Raw genomic sequence first — 21,490 nt, forward strand, 5'->3', positions numbered from 1 at the left:
TTCTAGATCATTGAAAACTTTTAGACCCTGGTGCAGGCCTCAGCCAATGAGAGCAGACATGGGGCCCATCAGGGCAGACACTGTCCTGCCTGTTGCATCAGTGTCCCACCAGCTGAACATCAGCCCGGCTTTGTTCTTCAATACATTTGGAAAAAAATAAAGAGAAGGGCTTCCCGGGTGGCCAGTGGTTGAGAGTCCGCCTGCCAATGCAGGGGACACGGGTTCGTGCCCCGGTCTGGGAAGATCCCACATGCCGCGTAGTGGCTGGGCCCGTGAGCCATGGCCGCTGAGCCTGTGCGTCCGGAGCCTGTGCTCCGCAATGGGAGAGGCCACAACTGTTAGAGGCCCGCGTACCGCAAATAAATAAATAAATAAAAATAAATAAAAAGGAACAGTTTTCTCTTGATTCTCCTCCCCGCTCTCCTTCTTTTCCTTTGAAACCACAATCATGCCCCTGAGTAAGGGCTCCTCCAGGGGAGAGAAATGCACTGACTGGGTAAAGGAAGGCCCAGGGGCACTTATTCCCGCGCAAGCCCTGCATCTCCTGGGCTGGGGAGACAGTTTTCCCACTGAACCTCTAAGAGTGAGGCTTAGTAATGAGTTGGGTCTGCAGCTGCCATCTGCTCTGTTTCTCACATCAGAGAAATTTCATACCCAAACCACACATCTGAAATTCTTCCAGGTAAGTATAAATACTGCCTTTCAATCACCTGCAAATTGTCTTCATCTCACATAGAAGCCTGGGAAGCTATGATTAAAGATAAGCAGAGATTGTCAAAGACGGTGGCATACAGAGGTTAAAAAAATTTTCATAATTCTTCCTATTCTCCATGAAGCTAGGAGGAGAAAAAGGAGGAAAGGATCATTCCAGTAATTTCAGTAATCTCGGGATTTTATGAAAGCAATACTGGTTTTTTGTGTTTGTTTAAAACCTGTGCCACAGGCCTGCGATCTTCCCTCAGTGGGAAGGAATCCTGGGATTCCCAAAACACAAGGCTTCTCTGGGAATAGTGGGAACGGGTGGGGAAGTTACTTTGAAAAGAGAAGCAGACGTTTTGTGAAAGTCATGAAACAGGTTACAGGCCAAGAACAAGAAGGAAGCTGCACCTCACTGAAGCTAGTGAGCGCTCCAGTGCTCCATGGTCACTCACAAGACCAGAAAGGCATGTTCTGGAGACAGAGGCCAGTGTGTGCGCTGCATACCGCACATGCGCCCGTAAGTCGAGACTGTGTGACTAGACAAGAAAGCAAAATAACTTGAGAGGGGCAGAGTAAAATCTCCCCTCTGTTCTCAAGGAGCAGTCAGTCTGTCAGGGTTCGAAAGAAGGGAAAACAGGTCCCTTACTTACTATGGCTTTAAGGCGCTTTCCTTTTTTCTTCCTTTATTAAAAATCTAGCTTATTAGAACTCAGGAAAAAAGTATCTCGGGGCAGCCCTGGACAGATTCTCTCAGCTGGAAAAACATGTGAAAATATATTTAGGGCTTTTCAAGTATCTTTAAAACACTCCTTAATTTTTTCCTTTGTGCTACAGGATATGTTCAGGCACGTTAACGTCTAGAATCCTTTGAATTCTCTGGTTGGGCTCGCCTTAATACTTAAAAAGAAAACTCTGGGATTTCTAAAGCACACCTGGTAGTTAAAAACACTTGAACAGAAAACAAGGGCATTAGTAGGGAGGGAGGCTGGTAATTTAAGAGAGTTGTGAATCTGGAAGCTTCCTGGGTGTACATATTAACATATTTGAAAGAAGCACACAATCGGCAGCCTTGTTAAAATGATAACAACCATGAAGGTTCTGATGGAAGATGCTACTAATTTACAATCAATATCAATCTTACCTTCTTTTTTCCTGTCATATTCCATTCTTTTAGAACTTGAATTGCACTGCCTAGACAAAGACAAAGAATCTTCAACATGCATTCACATAATAAAGCACCACACAAAATTCATCTCTGTCTTTCCATCTTGGTAGCGATTTTTTTTCCCGCTTTTTCATTTGTTTTGATACATCCTACCTTAATAAAAATGTCAGTTTCATTTTTTATTCCCAGATTTTCATTAAATTCACTGCATGATCTTGGTTTTATCAAAGTATTAAGCCCCACTACATGAAGCTGACTTTGTTTTATCATTATGTTGTCTTAGAGAAAATGAAATATATCTTGAGAATTTTCTGATAGCTTCATTGCCATAGGTAGAATTAAAATTGTTCTGTTTGATATATGAATCAAAATACCTCTAATCTTCCAGGCTAAACATGAGATTTTGAATATTATTAGCCATGTGAATCCTAACTTTTTGTTTGGCTATTCCTGCTCATTTTCTGCCTCTCTACTCATTACGTTCACAACCTGCAGGGTGATAAGAAGGCCAGATGATCTGATGTTAGCTTTGCTCTCATCACTGTGAATAGGGATGGGATGCAGTCTTTGCAAGGTTCCACTTTGAAACAAAAGGAGCTCATCAAGTAAGTTGAGTCCTAGGTTCTGTCAATGCCATTCACATGCATACGTGGCATTGCTCAGATGCACAAGAAAAGCCTAACTTGATTAAATTAGAAAACATTTTAAAAGAAATGCTTAACCACTGGTCAGCTACAATAAGTATCTTCATGTAGTCTAAGTAAGTTCTTCACTCATTCCAACTCTGCTGGGGGTAATTTCAACAATAAGTTATTGGTAATGAGTAGACCAGTTGTTCTCATTTAAATAGGTGCTTCTAAAAGAGTAGCCCTTAAATGTATCCTTTTAACAATTTTAAGCATTCTCATACAGTCTCATTATACTAATGGTTCTCTACAATGAGTGTGTTGGCTAAACAAAGATAAACTTCAGGCCGGTCTTTATAACACATTTCAAATTAGTAGGGCCCCAATTATTGAGTCTACTGTTACTGGTTGATAAGCAGAAGGCCACAGTGTTTAGACTAATGTTGAGAAAGGCTAATTATTCCTATCCATTCACAGTTTCCAATTCAATGCCCCTCTTAGGCCTTTTGCGTTACATGTACTTGAAATAATAAGACTGCACTTAAAAGTAAGCTATAATTCAGTCTTTTTATTAACTGGGCTGGTCTTTTTCTAATTTGCCCAGAGAATTAATGTTTCACAGTATTTTCCTTTTGAAGAACTTTAGGAAGTCACTTTCACTAGGTTACTTCGTAAGTCACACCAGTAGTTAATAATCATTAGGGTAGTTCTTACTTATAGCTCAACTTCAGTTTTCCAGATAAAATTAAATTTTAAAAAATGTTAAATACTGTTCTTTTTAATCAGAGGAGGGAGGTGAGTTGCTTACTGCTTTCAACTGCAATATTCAATTATTCCTCTAATTTGCATATTTTGACATAAATTCTATTTGCAATTTGGACAACAAGCTTTTAGAGGGTAATTCTGAAGAAGAAATAACTATGTTTACAGACAATTTTGAAATTGTTGTTATTAAACTTTAATTATACTGAAACTGCTTGGAGGTCTTTAAGCCGCTCAGACAGAGTGATTTTAGTGTGCCTCGTAAATGATTCTTAACAATTATTTCTGATTTTCAGTGATTTTTAAACAAGTTTTCTGACTGCTCCCCATCCAAAATGATATGAGGTTTCTCAGCAATTGAGGAGTCTTTAAAAATGAGACCTCAATACCGACAAGGTGAAAATGTCAAGAAGGACAAGCATGGTGCTCTATTTAAATATGATTGGATTTGATGACAGTCCAGCAGCTACTGAGTATCTGTGCATCTCATCAGGGGTCACTCTGCAATAAAAACTTTCATGATGGAGAATGTCCGGGCCTCAATCCAACTGAGGCTGGGGAGGCATGGGGATAATAACCTTTTTCCTTTCCTAAAGCTTTTTTCCGTGTGAGTGATGTTGGCAAGTGAAACCTGAAAAGAGTTTATCTGAGCCAGGATATGCATGTTTCCCCCAATTTTTTCTTGAGACGAATTGCACTAAATGATGCAAAGGTGGAGGAATAATCACATTCTCTGTATTTGTATCTGGTGAGTAAAGATTCTTGTACATGAAGCAGGAAAAACAGTCAGAATAGTTATGTACCGTGGGTCTGCTTGTAGGTCTATTTTGAATGATAATCATTTTTAATTCAGTTAGGACCCTAAACCCTGACTGCAGATATCAGAATGTAAGTGTGTTGCCTGGTTCCAAGACCTTATCTGAAATGCAATTGTACTATATGTAGAAACTTAGGAAGATTATTCTACTCCTAGGAAAGTAAGTAAATCAAACTGTCCTTAACAAATAAAGTGTAACTAGGATAAACCCGAGGAATGTGCTGATAGGTCTTCCCTGACCTTTCGGTCAGATTATGTTTAGTTAGTCCACACTGACAAAACAGAAACTAATGCTGGGACAGAAGACATATGATAACTAAGGACAGGTATGAGATCTCTGTTCATAAATGGAACTTTAATTTGAGTAGGAGAGAAGAATTTCCCATAATTTATAGGAAATCTAAAGCAGTAGGTTATCCATTTATAGAATAAATACATTCCTGAGACTTTAGATTCTATACCGTCACTGGCAATGGGCTGTCCAAAAAAACATTTTTTTTTAGACAGCAAAAAGTTCTAGAGGTAGATAAGATGAACTGATATTCTGATTAATTAGGTAATCTCAAAATCATAAACTAAGGATATTAAAGACTAAACCAGTCCTCTCAGGCTACATAAGCATCAAGTTCAAGGATTCCAGTCGTAAGGCCAAGTAGAACCATACTGGTTGAAGAGTTGAGAAGGCTTCCCAGATCAGGAGTAAAGTACATTATCTTCCATTAACAAGGGCGCCATCAAATAAAGGACATGTTTAGTAACAAATTGGACAGACTGCTTGACAATGGAATCAGTAGCATTATAATATCTATCCTTTGCAAACTATCTACAGTCTGTCTTTTTTTTTTCCCCAATGAGGAAAAAAGAAGTTCCAAATTCTGCTCTTAATATGTAGATGTGTTTTTAAAACCTAGCACATTTTAATGAAAATTAAAGTATTAGTGAATAATTGGTATTCAATGCATTCAAGGAAAAAAATACAGAATATATGGAATATCTAGTTCTAACATCTTCAGGTTCAGGGGACATGTATACTTACCATCCACGAAGGCCTGCACTGCTTTATCTACATTAAAATCAAACTGTTGTAGCACCAGAACTATTTCATTATTGCTTTTGTTGGGAACAACTGATCGAACCGCATAGATCTGAAAAGGAGAGGAAAAGAAAAAGAAGGGTAAACATTTTGAATATTTTTCATCCATATTAGTCTCTCACTGGATAGAATAATAACTGTTAGAAAGGCCTTGAAAAGCCAACTAATCTACCTTCTTGCCATGAAGCATACTCAAGGCACTTCAGACCACTAAAAATTAATCTTGGTGATCACCTTGATAGCCTCTTTACCTGAATACACATTTCTACAGAGACGTCCTTGTTAGGACTGGAGTAGCACGTGGGAAAAGCCAACTCTGGTTTTGCAACCTACTCCCCCCACCAACCCAGCCCCAAGACTCCAAATGCACCCAAGGTGTGCTTTCAGTGAGGACACAGATAGTTTTCTGTCTCAGGCTCTCTTCTCTGTGGGCTCAGGGCAGATCTTTGGAAAATTTACAGAAATAGCTTCATGCCTCAGCTTCTCTGATCTGCACAGTGGAGACAGTCATAGTGAGGTTCACAGAAGCGTGTTGTGAAACTCCATTAATTTTTATAGAGATATAAAATGTGGGGCATTGTATTTTTGAAATAGCAATCTTAGCCATAATATGGAAAACGTTCCCCAACACACTTCTGAAAATCAAACATTTAAAACAGTAAAAGTAAATACATATATGAGAGCTAAGGACTTCAACAGGTTAAGCTGATATTCAATTTTTAATGACCTATAGGTATTTCTTCATCAAATTTTGCACATGTTCTTTCTTCTTGCCTAATAGAATTAATTGACCTTTATCTCACAGAACTTGCAATTACTACAGGACGCTCTATCCACTTCAGCAAAACCTGGCTCACCCAGCTTTCTATCAAGGGGATTACTTCAGCCACTACGGACAAATATGAGAGTACTGCATGGTGCCAAGGTGAGTAGCATCCATAATGATGACCACAAAAGCACTGCACAATCCTTACATGTTTTCATCAATGGTTAAACTGAGTTTTAGAGTTACAAGCAATTTATTGTAATCAGATTCATGGACTATGGATTGTATGTGTATGATAATGTGTAACGTGATTCTATTGCCCAGAACACTCAATTAAGCAGCATAGCCTATTTCCTAATTATGTTAGAAAATAGACAGCCTACTCCATATCAATGTACATGTAAGAGTATTTAGATTATAATGAGAAAACAGCACAAGGTATGAGTTTATAACTTGGAGAGGTTCTGACATTATAGAAAGCTGGCTTTGAATCTTGACATTCAGAAATGCTACATATGTAGGGATTTTCAAGGACTCTAATTATACACACACACACACACACACACACACACAGAGTTGTATATATGTGACAAGAGTCCTTTGATTTTTTTCTCTACTTTACGGTTCTTAGTTTTCCTAGCCTCTATTTTAAAAAAATATTAACTTCTTCAAATCTAAGTTCTTTCTCACTTTTTCTCTTGCTCTCTTTAAAAATCCTTTCAGTGAATAATTTTTAAATGTCTATTGTGTGACAAGGCACCAAACTTCCTGTAACTTATAGACTAGAGGGGGATGCACAAATTGTTCAAATGATCACACAAATACATACTTATACATTGTGATAAATGCTACAAATCATAGGACAGGGAGACGACTTTATATAGGTATGCTGAAATCTGAAGGACAGGGGAGAAGAGAAGGGTGGGAGGTTAAGAGGAAAGGCATCTTAGGCAGAGGGAACAGCATGAATGTGGAGCAAGGCACAGGTGAGGGAGTATAGAGGGAGGCAGAGGCTGAGGCTTCCAAAGTACAAAGATGAGGCCAGAGGCGGGCAGGGACCAGATCATGCAGCCTACAAGGCTATGCAAAAGACTTAGGTCTTGTGAGCATCCCATAACCATCCTTTTGTGTTGTCCTTTCTTATTCATTCATCCTGTTAGAAAGATAGCTCTCTCTCTTTTCTCTCTCTCTCTCTAATTTATCCTTGTCATATACACATTTTATATGTAGATAAATGTATATTTATATATCATTATATTTAAGTTATGTGTGAGTTAAGGTGTACAGTATGTTGATTTGATACATTTATATACTGCAAAATGATTACCACCATAGCATTAGCTAATACCTCCATCCCATTAGATAATTACCACTTCTTTTTTGTGGTGAGAACATTTAAGATCTACTCTCAAGTATATGAATCAGTATACAATCACCATACTGTGCATGAGATCCCCAGAACTTATTAATCTTGTAACTGAAAGTTTATACCCTTTGACCCAAATCTCCCCATTTATCTCTTTTTTTTAAAGAGAAGCCAAGATGGGGACAAAAACAAGAACAAAAACACCTGCATTGACCCGGGAGAATCATTAACAGTGCATGTCCAAAACTAAATACAATTGGCCTAGCAGGCACCAGTGCGCCGGAGTTATGTATAAGCATTATGTGTTGTCCTTCTAATGTAGTTCTTTTAAATAAAATTCTAGCATTTCAAGCCACTATGATTGGTTAGTATTATATAAAATTTCTTAATAATAATTACCATCATTATTACCACATCAGTCATGCCCTTCTAAATAATAATTTGCAGTAACATGGATGAACCTAGACAATATTATGCTTAGTGAAACAAGTCAGAGAACACATATGATATCACTTATATGTGAAATCTAAAAAATAAAACAAATGAATGTATATAGCAAAACAGAAATGGACCCACAGATATAGAAAACAAAATAGTGCTTACTGGTGGAGAGAGGGAAGCAGGGAGGGGCAAGATTGGGGCATGGAATTAAGAGATACAAACTACTATAAAAAAATAGATAAGCAACAAGGATATATTGTACAGCACAGGGAATTATAGCCATTATCTGTAATAACTTTTAATGGAGTATAATATGTAAAAATACTGAACACTATGCTGTATATCTGAAACTAATCTAATGTTGTAAATCAACTATACTTCAATAAAAAAAAAAGTTTTCGATCCACCTACATAGTTGTGTGACCAGTAAAGACCTAGAAGTATGGAATAAACATAAAATAATTGTTCGCCCTGTTTCCAGTCTCTCCTCTGCAAAACATAATTTATTTTATTATGTTAAGGCAAAATATAATAGAAACCCGAGCTTATAGAGATACTTCTTCTTCAGATGTTTATACTACTCTTGCCTGTCCCTCTTTAAAAGAAAAAAAAAAATCAACCACGGTAGGATATAGAAGACATCTATCCTTGTCACTTTATATATCCTAGCACTGAACATATCCTTAGAATAGTCAGTAACTGAGTTCTGATATCAAATATAACTATGAATATTGCATATAACTCCTGGAGGAAGACACAGTTAAAACAGGAATGTCGAGTTTTAAAGAAAAGAGAAAAAAAAAGGAAAAAAATAATTTCTGCCTATTCTTAGATATTCCATTGTAATGTTGAATTCTAGTGAATTTCTGGGCCAAGTTTCTGCTTTAATCACAGCACTTGGCTAATGTGAAGAGAGTAGTATTGTTTCTACACCTTCTTATTTATAAATTCACTACATTTATTTTTCTATGAAACTGTGTTTGAGAAAGATGCAGAAATCCAGGCACTCATATGCACGCATAAAAATACAGGAACCTGGGCTTCCCTGGTGGCGCAGTGGTTGAGAGTCTGCCTGCCGATGCAGGGGATACTGGTTCGTGCCCTGGTCCAGGAAGATTCCACATGCTGCGGAGCAGCTGGGCCCATGAGCCATGGCCGCTGAGCCTGCGCGTCTGGAGCCTGTGCTCCGCAACGGGAGAGGCCACAACAGTGAGAGGCCCGCGTACCGCAAAAATAATAATAATAATAAAATAAAAAAAAATACAGGAACCTCACAGTGTCACTATTCAAGATGCAGCAGTCATAAGGGGTCTAAGCATTTAAATCTAAAAAAAACCTCCTTATGAAGGAGGTTTAAAATATAAGGAGTGGATGACAAAGGCAGTGTTATAGTGAGGTAGTGCTGAAAAGCTGCCTTTGCATTTGGAAATGAAGCTCCTGGAGCAATGGATCAATCAATGCATGACTAATGGTAGTTTGCATGCGGAGAACTCATAAAATTCACGCCTGCAGTGGCTGTTTTGCAGAGGCTGTCTTTGGCGGCGATGCTTCAGATACATGGCCTTTACTTCACTGCCACAGCCCAAGCTGGTGAGTCTGTTGCTGCAGCTTCACCCCGAAGCCCACTGTTTGCAGCTGCACGTGAGTGCATCCCTCAAAGGTTCTCATGCCATAAACATGCGTTCCAGGGGGGTCAACCAGGCAGCGGCGCAGGATGTCAGGTGACAATATGCCCCGTTAGTTAGTGGTTCATTTAGCAACTGCTTTACCTTTCCCAAATCACATTCCCCTGTTTTGCTTTTACTAGTTTAAACTTAGTTTGGCAAATTCAATTTGCTATTGAGAAATCTTCCTTTTGCACATCAAAAGTTGTTTTGATTTTAAAAGCTTTTACACAGCAAAGGAAACCATTGATAAAATGAAGACAGCCTACTGAATGGGAGAAAATATTTGCAAATGATATGACCAATAAGGGTTAATATTCAACATATATAAACAGCTTACACAACTCCAGAGAAAAACAAACAACCTGATTAAAAAATGGGCAGAAGAACTGAATAGACATTTTTCCAAAGAGGAAATGCAGATGGTCAACAGGCACATGAAGAGATGCTTAACATCCCTAATCATCAGGGAAATGCAAGTCAAAACCACAATGAGATATCACCTCACACCTGTCAGAATGGCTATCATCAAAAAGAACACAAACAGCAAATGTTGGCAAGGATGTGGAGAAAGGGGAACACTCGAACACTGTTGGTGAGAATGTAAATTAGTGTAGCCACTATGGAAAACAGTATGGAGGTTTCTCAAAAAACTAAAAACAGAACTATAATATGACCCAGTAATTCCACTCATGGGTATATATCTGAAAAAAACAAAAACACTAATTCGAAAAGATAACATGTGCCCCAATGTTCATAGCAGCATTTACAATTGCCAAGATATGGATACAACCTAAGTGTCCATCAGCAGCTGAATGGATAAAGAAGATGTGAGATATATATATATATATATATATATATATATATATATATATACACACACACATACACATATATATAATGGGATACTACTGAGTCATAAAAAAGAATGTGATTTTGCCATTTGTAGCAACATCCATGGACTTGGAGGGTACAATGCCAAGTGAAATAAGTCAGACAGAGAAAGACAAATACTATATGATGTCACTTATATGTGGAATCTAAAAAATACAACAAATTAGTGAATATAACAAAAAAGAAGTGGACACAGATATAGAGAACAAGCTAGTGGTTACCAGTGGTAAGAGGCAAGAGGGGAAGGGCAAGATAAGAGTAGGGGATTAAGAGGTACAAACCATTACGTATAAAATAAGCTACAAGGATATACTGTACAACGTGGGGAATATAGCCAATATTTTTCAATAACTCTAAATGCAGTATAACCTTTAAAAACTGTGACTCACTGTATTTTACACCTGTAACTTATGCTGTACATCAACTATACGTCGATAAAAAATAAACATTTAAAAAATTGTTTTGATTTAACGTCAGCATTCTAATCTCCCTTTCTCTCCTCTCTCTGGGGCTTTCTATCTGGCTTGGCAGGTTTTGCCCCATTCTGCCTCAGGCCCACCCTGTGTCATTTTGACTGCAGTAAGCAGCAAGGCAGTGTGGCTTTCATGTTTGATTTCAGCTTCCCACATTAACCTACCTCCCCTGGACCTGACTTGTCTGGTTTAAGAGCTGTTAGATTTCCTCATTCACACTGCACATTTCTTGAGCCTGTCTATGATGATACCTTAGAAATTCTTCTTGGCTTACTGATGAGTCACTTAGACTATGTCTGAGTTTCAAAAAATGGTTCTGACAGAAGTTTTCAATCCACCTACACAGCTGTGTGATCAGTAAAGACCCAGTATTATCAAATAAACAGAAAATAACAGCTCCCTCTGCTTCTGGTCTCTCCCCTGCAAATTCACCCCAAGGCTGTTGCCAGACTACTCTTCTTCAAGTATAATCATGACTATTTCCCCACCTTCTTTAAGAGTAAAGTTAAATGTCTACAACCTGGATTCAAGGCCATCAACAACTGGGCACCCACTTGCTTTTCCAAGTGCCCCTCTTGCTCTGCCCTTTATAGATAAGTGCAAGCCCAGTGTTGGCCCCCTACCTCTGTGCGAGGTTTGCCCTTGACCTGAGATGTGTTCACTTGCCCAAATCTTACACTCCAGCTGAGATGCCATGTGTTCCGTGAAGTCCGTCCCAACCATCCCTGCTGTAAGTCATCTCTGTCTCCTTTCGGTTCTCACAGACCTTATCAGTGGGTGCCTCCTAACCTTAGCATCTTCTACGTCACAGCCTAAGTGTCTGTGTAAGGTGTGTCTTCTAAACGGTAAGCAACATGTGGGCAAAACCTTCCTCTCAGCCTTTGCATTGTTGCCAAGCGCACCCCGAGTGGCTAACAATGTGCACATAGTAGGTATTTAATAACTATTTGTTGAATGAGAGAATGCTAATTTGTACCTATACAGGCTGCTCTTTTTTTTTGACATGTCATGCTAATATTTTTATTACTTTTCCATTAATTCCTATGTGAAATTGTGCTACAGTGGGGTTTTGCTAAATACGCTATAAAGCTCTCCTTCATTCTCTACCCTCTAAAACCATTTTTTTCCACTGGAGTATAGTCGAGCTGATAACGTTGTGTTAGTTTCAGGTGTACAGCAAAGTGAATCAGTTATACATATAGCCACTCTTTTTTACATTCTTTCCCCATATATGCCATTACAGAGTATTGAGTAGAGTTCCCTGTGCTATACGGTAGGTCCTTATTCAGGCTGCTCTTTTGAGTCAAAGGAATATTCTGCCAGTGTTTGGACCATCCCATCACTCTGTACTTACCATCCACAATAACAGGCAGGTGAGTCTCTGTAGACTGTGATATGACCTAAACATTATATGGTTATGGAGAATAGACATATGTTCTTTAACTTTCAACAACAGAGATGGGAAGAATATTTATGAGACTTCTGTATAATAAGATACTCATGGTATTTTGTGGAGTTTTAAAAATACAAAATAGCATAGTAACTGCCTATCCTTCCAAAGCTCAGCCCAGCAGACAGGTATTGGTTGAGCCTCCACAAGGTAACAGGCACTGAGGGCACAAAGGGGAGCCAGCTACAGTCCCTGCCCTAAGACAGACAGTGTAGCAGTGGTTCCAGAACCGTCCATACCTGAAAGCACGTAAAACGCTGTGCTGCCTCTATGAAAAAGGCTGTAGTATCACAGAGAAGGGAGCAGTTAAGTTGGCCCAAGGAAAGGAGAATATAGAGGAAACAGCCAAATGTCGCAGAAGCAGCTTTGGAATTAAACAGACCTATTTTCCAATCTTGGCTCTGCTATATGCTAGTTCTATGACCTTGGATGAGCTGCTTAAATTGTTGAAACTTGGTTCTGTAGCTGTAAAATGAGGATATGACCAGCTAGAGTCTCAGTAAAAATGAAAAGAGATGATGCATGTAAAGTGTCTGATATAGAATTTGGCATATATTAGCTGCTCAATAAATTTTAAAAAGGAAAGGGTGGGAGCATTTACATTGGGCCATGAAGGAGAAGGGTCTCTCTAGGTATAAAGGTTGGTGTGTCTTTGAAATGGAAAGAATGTGTGTCTAGAGTGTTGGCCAAGACTTATTTGGGGGAGATTCCCCCATATACTTCCCTTCTTTAGAACCTTCCTCCTCAGCCTTGCTGAGCAGTCAGTGGACCCAAGGCTCTTCTCAATCTCTTTCTCTCCTGCAAGTTGAGTGGCACCACAAGGAAGCCCATCACTAGGGTGGTTAATAGCATGCACTCCCAGACTCCCCCCACCCCACCCCCACCTCCTGCCCAAGTCTCATTCTTTCATTTATTTATTTACTAAATGCCTACTATGGTCAGGCCTTGCACTAGTGGCTGAAGACAGCAGTAATAAAACAGACACAGTCACTACCAAAGGCAGAGAGGAAAACAGATGTAAAATACACAGATTAAAAAATACACAACTGGGCTTCCCTGGTGGCGCGGTGGTTGAGAGTCCGCCTGCCGGTGCAGGGGACACGGGTTCGTGCCCCGGTCCGGGAGGATCCCACAGGCCGCGGAGCGGCTGGGCCCGTGAGCCATGGCCGCTGAGCCTGTGCGTCCGGAGCCTGTGCTCCGCAGCGGGAGAGGCCACAACAGTGAGAGGCCCGCGTACCACAAAAAAAAAAAAAAAAAAAAATTTATATATATATATATATACACAACTGCAACTCGTGCTAAGTGAGTGATATGAAGGAAGCAGAGTATAGTGACAATGATCGCAGCAGTCAGGTTTGAAAAGACAAAGTGGGCCAATCAGATTCTCTGCTTTGGCGTCTGGACTATTCCACACAAAGGGAGAGAAGCCAGAATGGAGATGAAGAGGGGCCGTTTGGAGCTGCCTTACTTCCTGGCTTTCCTGCTTCTTTAACTTGTCCTGAAGTCCCATGAGTCCCTACCAGTTCTTTAGAGTAACCTCTTTTTCACTTGCACGAGTCGGAGAGGTTTCATTTTCTAGAACAAGTAGCGAGTGCCTAGGGCCAACATTAGTAACTAGAGCTGAAAATAAAAGTAATAAAGCCAGATTACTAATCCAACTGGCAAAGGGGAAAAATGGGCGATTTTAAAGATAAATCCTGATAGAATGGGAATGACATTTCAGAGAAGAGAGGCCCACGAGCCTTGTTCACAGACCTCATCTAGCACTAATGTTGCCCTAATTATTTACTTATATGACTATTTGCCCCACTGGAATGTGAGCTTGTAAATGACAGGGATCATAGCTGTATATCTACAGGGCCTAGAACAATGGGTGGCATTCAGTAGATGATTCATAAATGTTCAGATAGATGAATGAACAAAAGGAAGTAGGGAGTCTAGTAAGATGATCATTGAAATATTATTTTTATTTATCCAGTTTTTTTTTCCCAGTGCATCTCTGTAATTCAGCTTAACATATTATACGGTAGTAAAAAGTATTCAAGTCCAAAAATGTATGAAGTGCCTCCTAGGTCCCAGGCACTGTGGGTCCCAGCCTTGAGGACCTTGTAATCTTGGAGGTGAGCTTAATCCTATGCCCTACAAGAAGGACAGCAGTCAAACAGCCTGCAACTTCCTTTTTGCACCAGTGAGAACCAGAGTTATTTATGGGTTGCCGTTCCTGCAGCTCTGAAAGGAATTTTATAATCAGCTTTGGTCACATTTCTCAAATGCTGAGCAGTTCAGAGATGCCTTAAAAACAGCTCATCTGTGTACGTTTCGCTTCACTTGCTGGGCCACTAATATTATCTACACTCTAATGAAGGCAGTTCGCCTATGAATCTTCTTGGGGAAGAAAATATTCTTTGCAGACCAATACCTTTGCATCATGGATAATTCTATAATTTAATTGCCTTTTCTAACATCTACTTTCTGCCAGTAAAAAATATGCAAGAAGTGTTGTCATGTTCTACTTGGCTGGCTTTTGGGGAATTAACACCAGGCATATAAATCAAAATTAACTTTTTTTTTTTTTGGCAGGAAACCAGGATTAGAAGGAATAATGAAGATTTGAAGGTGGAAGAAAGTGCAGTTTTCACAGAATTGTGGGAAGTTTAAAGTTGAGAGAGTCTTACAGATAGTCAAGTAGTGGCTCCACAAACTTTAAAGTATATTCACCTGGGGATCTGATTAGAATGCAGATTCTGACTCAGAGGCTTGGGGTGGAGCTCAAGAGTGCATTTCTAATAAGTTACCAGGTGATGGAGATGCTGCTTGTCCAAGGATGTGGTGACAGAATAATAGCCCCCAAAGCCAACCACCCCCTAATCTCCAGCAACCTGTGAGTACGTTAGGCTACTGGCAAATTAAGGCTGCAGATAGAATTAAGGTTGTTAATCAAATCACCTTGAGAAGGGGAGATTATCTGGATTATCTCAGTGGACCCAATATAACCATGAGGGTCCTTATAAGTAGAAGGAGGAAGAGAGTGTCCGACTGACTCACTGTGAGAAAGACCTGACCAGCCATTGCTGGGTTTCAAGATGAAAGGGGGCCACGAGCCAAGAAATGCAGGCAGCTTCTAGAAGCTGGAAAAGGCAAGAAAACGAATTCTCCCCTAGAGCCTCCAGAAAGGAATGTAGCCCTGCTGACACCTTGGTTTTAGCCCAATGAGACCCATTCAGACTTCTGATCTCCATAACTGTAAGATGGTAAATTTGTAGTATTTTAAGCCACTATGTTTGTGGCGATTTGTAATAGCAAGTCCCATTTGTTACAGCAATGGGAAAATACTACAACAGACCACACACTGAGGAACAAACTCTACTTTTTTCTTCCTCCTAATATGGAGCCATCTTTCCCTGTCTCAACAGCTATCCTCTTTTTTAAAAAAATATACCTTCCAGAGTGCTGCTCTCCCTCTCCCGCACTCCCCCTGACACAAACATTTTGAGGGAATTCTAACCATTCATTCCAAGCCAGATTTCATGAGAGAAAGTGAGATGAATCTGTGAGATGAATCTGACACAGTATTTGCCCCCAAGGAGCTGACAAAGCCATAGAAAAATAAGGCAACGTCATAAATAACAACTAACTCAAGGTCGTTCTGACAACAAAATCCTCTCTGAGTCTCACCTGTTCTCTCTTTTTTCTTTCACTACCTTGGACAGGTTCCCTTTGCCTTTCACCTGGACTCTGGAAAAAGCCTCCTAATTGGACTCTCTGGCTTGGTTTCTGTTCTCTCCAATCCATCTTAAAACAATCACCACACAATTCATCTCCACAGAGTGCCTGAGTGTGTTGAGTGACGGGAGAATGGAGCCGGCAGTGAGAAAGAATTTGAAGAGAGGAAAGACGGGAGATAAATTATGAAACAAAGTCCCAGAGGAAATGAAAGAAAATGGTATCAAAATCCATGTGGAAAGGCAAGCTTTGGAAGGGAAGGCAGATTCTTTCTCTTTCTCAGAATTCTGAGGAAGGAAGAAAGGAGAGAAAGGAAGAGTGAAGATAGAGAAGAAATTTGAGATCCTGAGGAGGACAGTCGAAGGAAGGTATTTCCTCTGAGTGAGAGTTTTAGAGTTTGCCTTAGGGCTAAAATGTGGAGAAAGGTTTAGAGCTGCCTTATGGCAATGTGATAGGAAATGGCCTAGATGAATGAAAGAGGGCCGAGCTGGACTGAAGGGCCGCTAATGCCGGATGATGGCACGGGTTTGTCATGGAGCCAACTGGTGTGGCTTTCCTCAACAAGCCAGAGGTAGAAGCAGACAAAAGGAAGGATCCAAGGTTATGAACTCTAAGAAACATAGTGGTAGATCCTAGGACTCGGGGATACGGCGGCTGAGAATCATAAGGTAGATGATCAAGGCGTCTGTGGGCAATGAAGGAGGACAATGAATTGGGAGACTAGGGAGAGACTAAGGGACGAGAGATCCTGTTGAGAACACAGAGCAGCTGCTCAACAGAACGAGAGGATAAGAGAGGTCAATGATAAGAATGTGGCCAGAGAGGGGATGTTAGATGTTGCCAGTCCTTGGTCCTGGTTCTGCCTTCTGGTGTAATCTTTTCCCTAAAGACCAGCCCTTCATTTTTTTTTTCCAAGGAACGAATGTGTTCCTCAGAATTCCATCTCCTACGGAGCACAGTTATGCTCTTCTGTTTTTCATAAGCTGTGCTTCCCAAGCTTTCACCACCCTGGTCGAGCTCCTCTGAGTGCATCCTGGTGAAATGTGGTCCTATAAATGACGGACCTTGTTCCAGAGGTGGCTGGATCAGAGCAGAGGATTGTGGGACCTGCACCTGTCTTGGTGGGGCCCTACTTACCCATTAAAGGAATCTAAGGTGGCATTAACACTTTCAGGGTCCTCATCAATTACCGGTTCAAACAGAGCTTACTATGTTAGTAACACACCCTGGATTGTTTCTGTGACAAGCGTCCCCCATCCTATACTTGTATAGTGACTAGAACGCAATGGTAGGATATTGCATTCACCTTTATTAAATTTCAGTCTGTAAGTTCTGACCCATCACTCCAGTCAGCTGTTAGCTTTTAGAACCTTGCTTTCTGCCATCAAAAACAGGGAATGTGGGCTTCCCTGGTGGCGCAGTGGTTGAGAGTCCGCCTGCCGATGCAGGGGATACGTGTTTGTGCCCCGGTCCGGGAGGGTCCCACGTGCCACGGAGCGGCTGGGCCCGTGAGCCATGGCCGCTGAGCCTGCGCATACAGAGCCTGTGCTCCGCAATGGGAGAGGCCACAACAGTGAGAGGCTTGTGTACCGCAAAAACAACAACAACAACAACAACAACAAAACACAACAGGGAATGCATTAGCCATTCCTTCCAATTTTATATCATTTAAAACATTAGTTGCCATCATCTGTATCTTATCCAAATTGTTGATCTGAATTTAGATGGGCCAGAGCCAAGTACGGAGGCCAGAGTATCATGACAAGAACTTCCCTCAGAGCTGATACTGCTCTTAATCCACATTCACTTGTTTATTCACTCATTCAGTCACAATGAACAGACTATGCCAGACGCTGGAGTGTAGCAGTGACAGAAACACTCCCTGACCTGCTTTGGAGCTTATAGTCTAAGGAGGCAGATGTTTGATGAGTGTTACAGAAGGGGAGGTAAAGATGAGTTGGGCACCTGTAACAGGGAGACCTATCCTAACCCAGAGAATCAGGGAAGCTCCATCTGAGGACTGAAGTTTGTTTACGCTGAGAATGAAGGGTAATAAGTCCAAGCCAGGAGAGGGAAAGGGGAGAAGAGATGGAGTATTCCAGGAAGAGTATACAGCATCTACTCACGGACAGGACTGAGTGACTGGAAGCACGTTCAAAGGAATGAAGACCCAGGATTGTTGGAGCATTAAATGTTAGAAGAAATGGGATTTCTGATGAAACTTGATCAAAAAGGCATGAGGCAGGGCTTCCCTGGTGGCGCAGTGGTTGAGAGTCTGCCTGCCGATGCAGGGGACACGGGTTCGTGCCCCGGTCCGGGAAGATCCCACATGCCACGGAGCGGCTGGGCCCGTGAGCCATGGCCGCTGAGTCTGCGCGTCCGGAGCCTGTGCTCCGCAACAGGAGAGGCCACAACAGTGAGAGGCCTGCGTACCGCAAAAAAAAAAAAAGCATGAGGCAAAGTGTGCAAGGCTCTGCAAGCCATCTTATGATTCTGCGCCTTATCCTAAAGGTAGCCATTGGAGGCATCTACTCAGAGGAGTGTGATATTTGCGTATTTAAGAAGGTCACTGTGGTTTCTATGTGGATGAGCTGGAGGAGAGCAAATGGATGCCAGTTAGGATTCTAATACAGTATCGAGGGGAGAGAAAGTAGACCAAGATGGAGCAGTGGAGAGAATGACTCACACATTACTTGGGGGGAAGTGACTGATTTGTGTCGCGAGGAATGAGGAAGACGGAAGATGAAGGAATCGGGATGACTCCCAGGCGTGTGGCTTGAGCATTTCTGTCGATAGTGCTGTCATTTCCTGAGAAAAGAAGTAGTGGTGAAAATGGAACCTTCTGCTTGAGGGGGTTGGGAGGCATCCATGTCCAGACATCTAGAGAACAGTCAAATCTATGAATCTGCAGCTCCAAGGAAGAACTGAGCCAGGGATACAGATTTGGGCACTGTCAGCATCTAACAGTGGTTCTCAGCCCTGGCTGCAAACTGGAAATCACCTGGTGAGTTTTAAAATGTACCTACATCCGGGTCCCACCTCAAACAATTAAATATGGGCCTGGACATTCACTATTTTTTAAAGTTTTCCTAGTGGTTCTAATGTCCACTCTGAATTGAAAACCGCGAGTAAGAGATATAAGGGAAGGCTTGGAAGCTAAGGGATAGTGTGGAAACAAGAGAAAAGAAGGTGGCTACTAGGACAGACCTCTTTTTAGGTATAACTGCTCACCTATTAACTAATTTACCTGCATGTAAACACCCACGCCTCTGTATTATTTAGGCAACATCATCATTTTAAAAATATCAGTTCTAGTTTGAACAGTTTTAATTTTTGAGAGGGTATTCCACTTATTTACTGCTGCATAACAAGTCAACCCAAAACTCTGTGGCTTAAAACAACAATCAATTGTAATTTTTCAATGTTTCTGTGGGTCAGGAGTTCAAGAGGAGTTTGGCTGAGTGGGTCTACCTTGGGGTCTTTCATGCAGACAGAGAGAGCAGCTGGTATAGTGGGGGAGGTGCAGCTGAGGTCTGGCTGGCCATCTCTCTCTTCCTGTGCTATTCTCAGGTCTTCTCCACGTGGTCCTTATGGGCTAAGTCTGGGCTTCCTCAAAGCATGGTGGCCTGAGAACAGTCAGATTGTTTACGTGGCTGCCCAGAGTTCCAACATAAGTGTCCCAACTAGTGAGGAAGAAGCTCAATCACCCACGATGAAAGCCACAGAGAGACACTTCCTTCCACTATCCTGGTCAACCAGTTCCAAAAGCCTACCCAATGTTAAGGGGAGGGGCTCAGACCCCACCTCTTAATGGGGGAGATATTTTATAGCCATTGAAGAATACAATCTGGCTCAAAGGGTTAAAGCAACAACAACCCAGACTTCTTTCCATCCATTCAGAGTCTATACTTTCTCAAGTCACTGAGCATTTGAGGGCAGAAAAAAAAAGCAAATTAATGTAACAGTTACAATACTAAATGAAAATTGATAGCTTAAAGAAGTTATATAACTTCTCTAATTCCTAGAAATAAGCCTGATAAATTGACTTGTTGAGTATCTGATACTTAAGTGAATGCTTCTCCTATGCAAAGAAATAGTAAAATTAAAATCAGATAGAGTGTCTTAAAGGTTTTAATTTAGTCCATGACACATTTTTCATATCAGAATTCTCGTCTTTAATCTGGCACATGTAGGTTTAATGTTTAATGCTGTTAGTAGCAGCTGCCCTTCTAATCTATATTGAGACAAGCAATGGACTTAATACACATTTCATTCCCTTAGCTACTAGCTTGTATTCAGTGTGTACCTGCACGTTCTCCATAACTGTGCTTTATTCTTCTTCATGTCTTCCCAGAACTACCAGTTAGACCTGCACATAATTTAGGATAGGGTGAGCCTCTGAGTCCATTGGAAGTCTATTTTCAGCCAGCCTTTTATACCCACACAGTATTAGGACTCAGGTAAATGTTCTGTTGAGCTACTTTCTCTGATGAAATCCATATTTGGATTTATTAGTGAAGACAAAAAGAAAAAGGGAATTTTATTTTTTTGTTTGTTTTTGTTTTTGTTTTGCTGTACGTGGGCCTCTCACTGTTGTGGCCTCTCCCGTTGCGGAGCACAAGCTCTGGATACGCAGGCCAGAGTTGCTGAGACTGCGCGTCCGGGCCTGTGCTCTGCAACGGGAGAGGCCACAACAGTGAGAGGCCCGCGTACTGCAAAAAAAAAAAAAAAAAGGAAATGGGAAGTTGTTGTTCAATGGTATAAAGTTTCAGTTATGCAGTTTAATTAAGTTCTAGACATCTGCAGGGCAACACTGTGCTAGAGCTAACAACACCACAGTGAACACTTAAAGAGAATAATCTCCTGTTAGACACTCTTACCACAATTTAAAAAAGAAAAACGTTAACTTTAAAGTATATCATTGTGCCTCAATCATCATTTCAGTACATTTTTGTTGATAGTTATCTTCAAGAACTGAGCAGCAGAGTTCTGAAGTGTCTGTAGACAGGGAGGCATCAGAAATGACATACCAGTGAGCCATAAATGTACCTTATAAATAGTTTAATCAAAAAAAAATTTTTTTTCTGGTATGCAGGCCTCTTACACTGTTGTGACCTCTCCCGCTGTGGAGCACAGGCTCCGGATGCGCAGGCTCAGCAGCCATGGCTCACGGGCTCAACCGCTCCACGGCATGTGGGATCTTCCCGGACCAGGGCACGAACCCATGTCACCTGCATCGGCAGGCAGACTCTCAACCACTGCGCCACCAGGGAAGCCCTTTTTTTTTTTTTTTTAAACAAGGAACTGAGTATGGACAGGTTGTGTACCACATTCAAATTGAGGCAGCGATTTGTATCAGGACTAAGGCTGCCCCCAGGTTCTCTGATCCGTGGTACAGTTCCCCTTTTCAGTCTTTTATGGGGCCTATGAGGTGGAAAAGACCATGGATTCATCCAATATTAGAGCTAGAAAGGATTCTGGAGATCCTCTACATAAAGGAGACCCCTCATTTGGCAGATAAGAAAACTGAAGCCTTGTGAGGTTCCACAAT

The 21,490-nt window shown here is 41.1% G+C and overlaps 1 protein-coding gene across 4 annotated transcripts in view; it reads right to left on the minus strand.

Annotated features, from left to right (window-relative positions):
* Nucleotides 1-21,490, minus strand: part of SPATS2L (spermatogenesis associated serine rich 2 like) — a 177,172-nt gene that overhangs the window by 63,633 nt on the left and 92,049 nt on the right. For all 4 annotated transcript variants that reach the window (XM_060107040.1, XM_060107042.1, XM_060107039.1 and 1 more), the window contains 2 exons: nt 5,106-5,214; nt 1,841-1,890 (listed from right to left, as the gene is read on the minus strand). In XM_060107040.1, coding sequence (XP_059963023.1) covers nt 1,841-1,890; nt 5,106-5,214 — 159 coding nt within the window. The remainder of the gene's footprint in view (nt 1-1,840; nt 1,891-5,105; nt 5,215-21,490) is intronic.

The sequence above is a fragment of the Mesoplodon densirostris genome, chromosome 8 (assembly GCF_025265405.1).
Source record: "Mesoplodon densirostris isolate mMesDen1 chromosome 8, mMesDen1 primary haplotype, whole genome shotgun sequence".
Taxonomy (NCBI): Eukaryota; Metazoa; Chordata; class Mammalia; order Artiodactyla; family Ziphiidae; genus Mesoplodon; species Mesoplodon densirostris.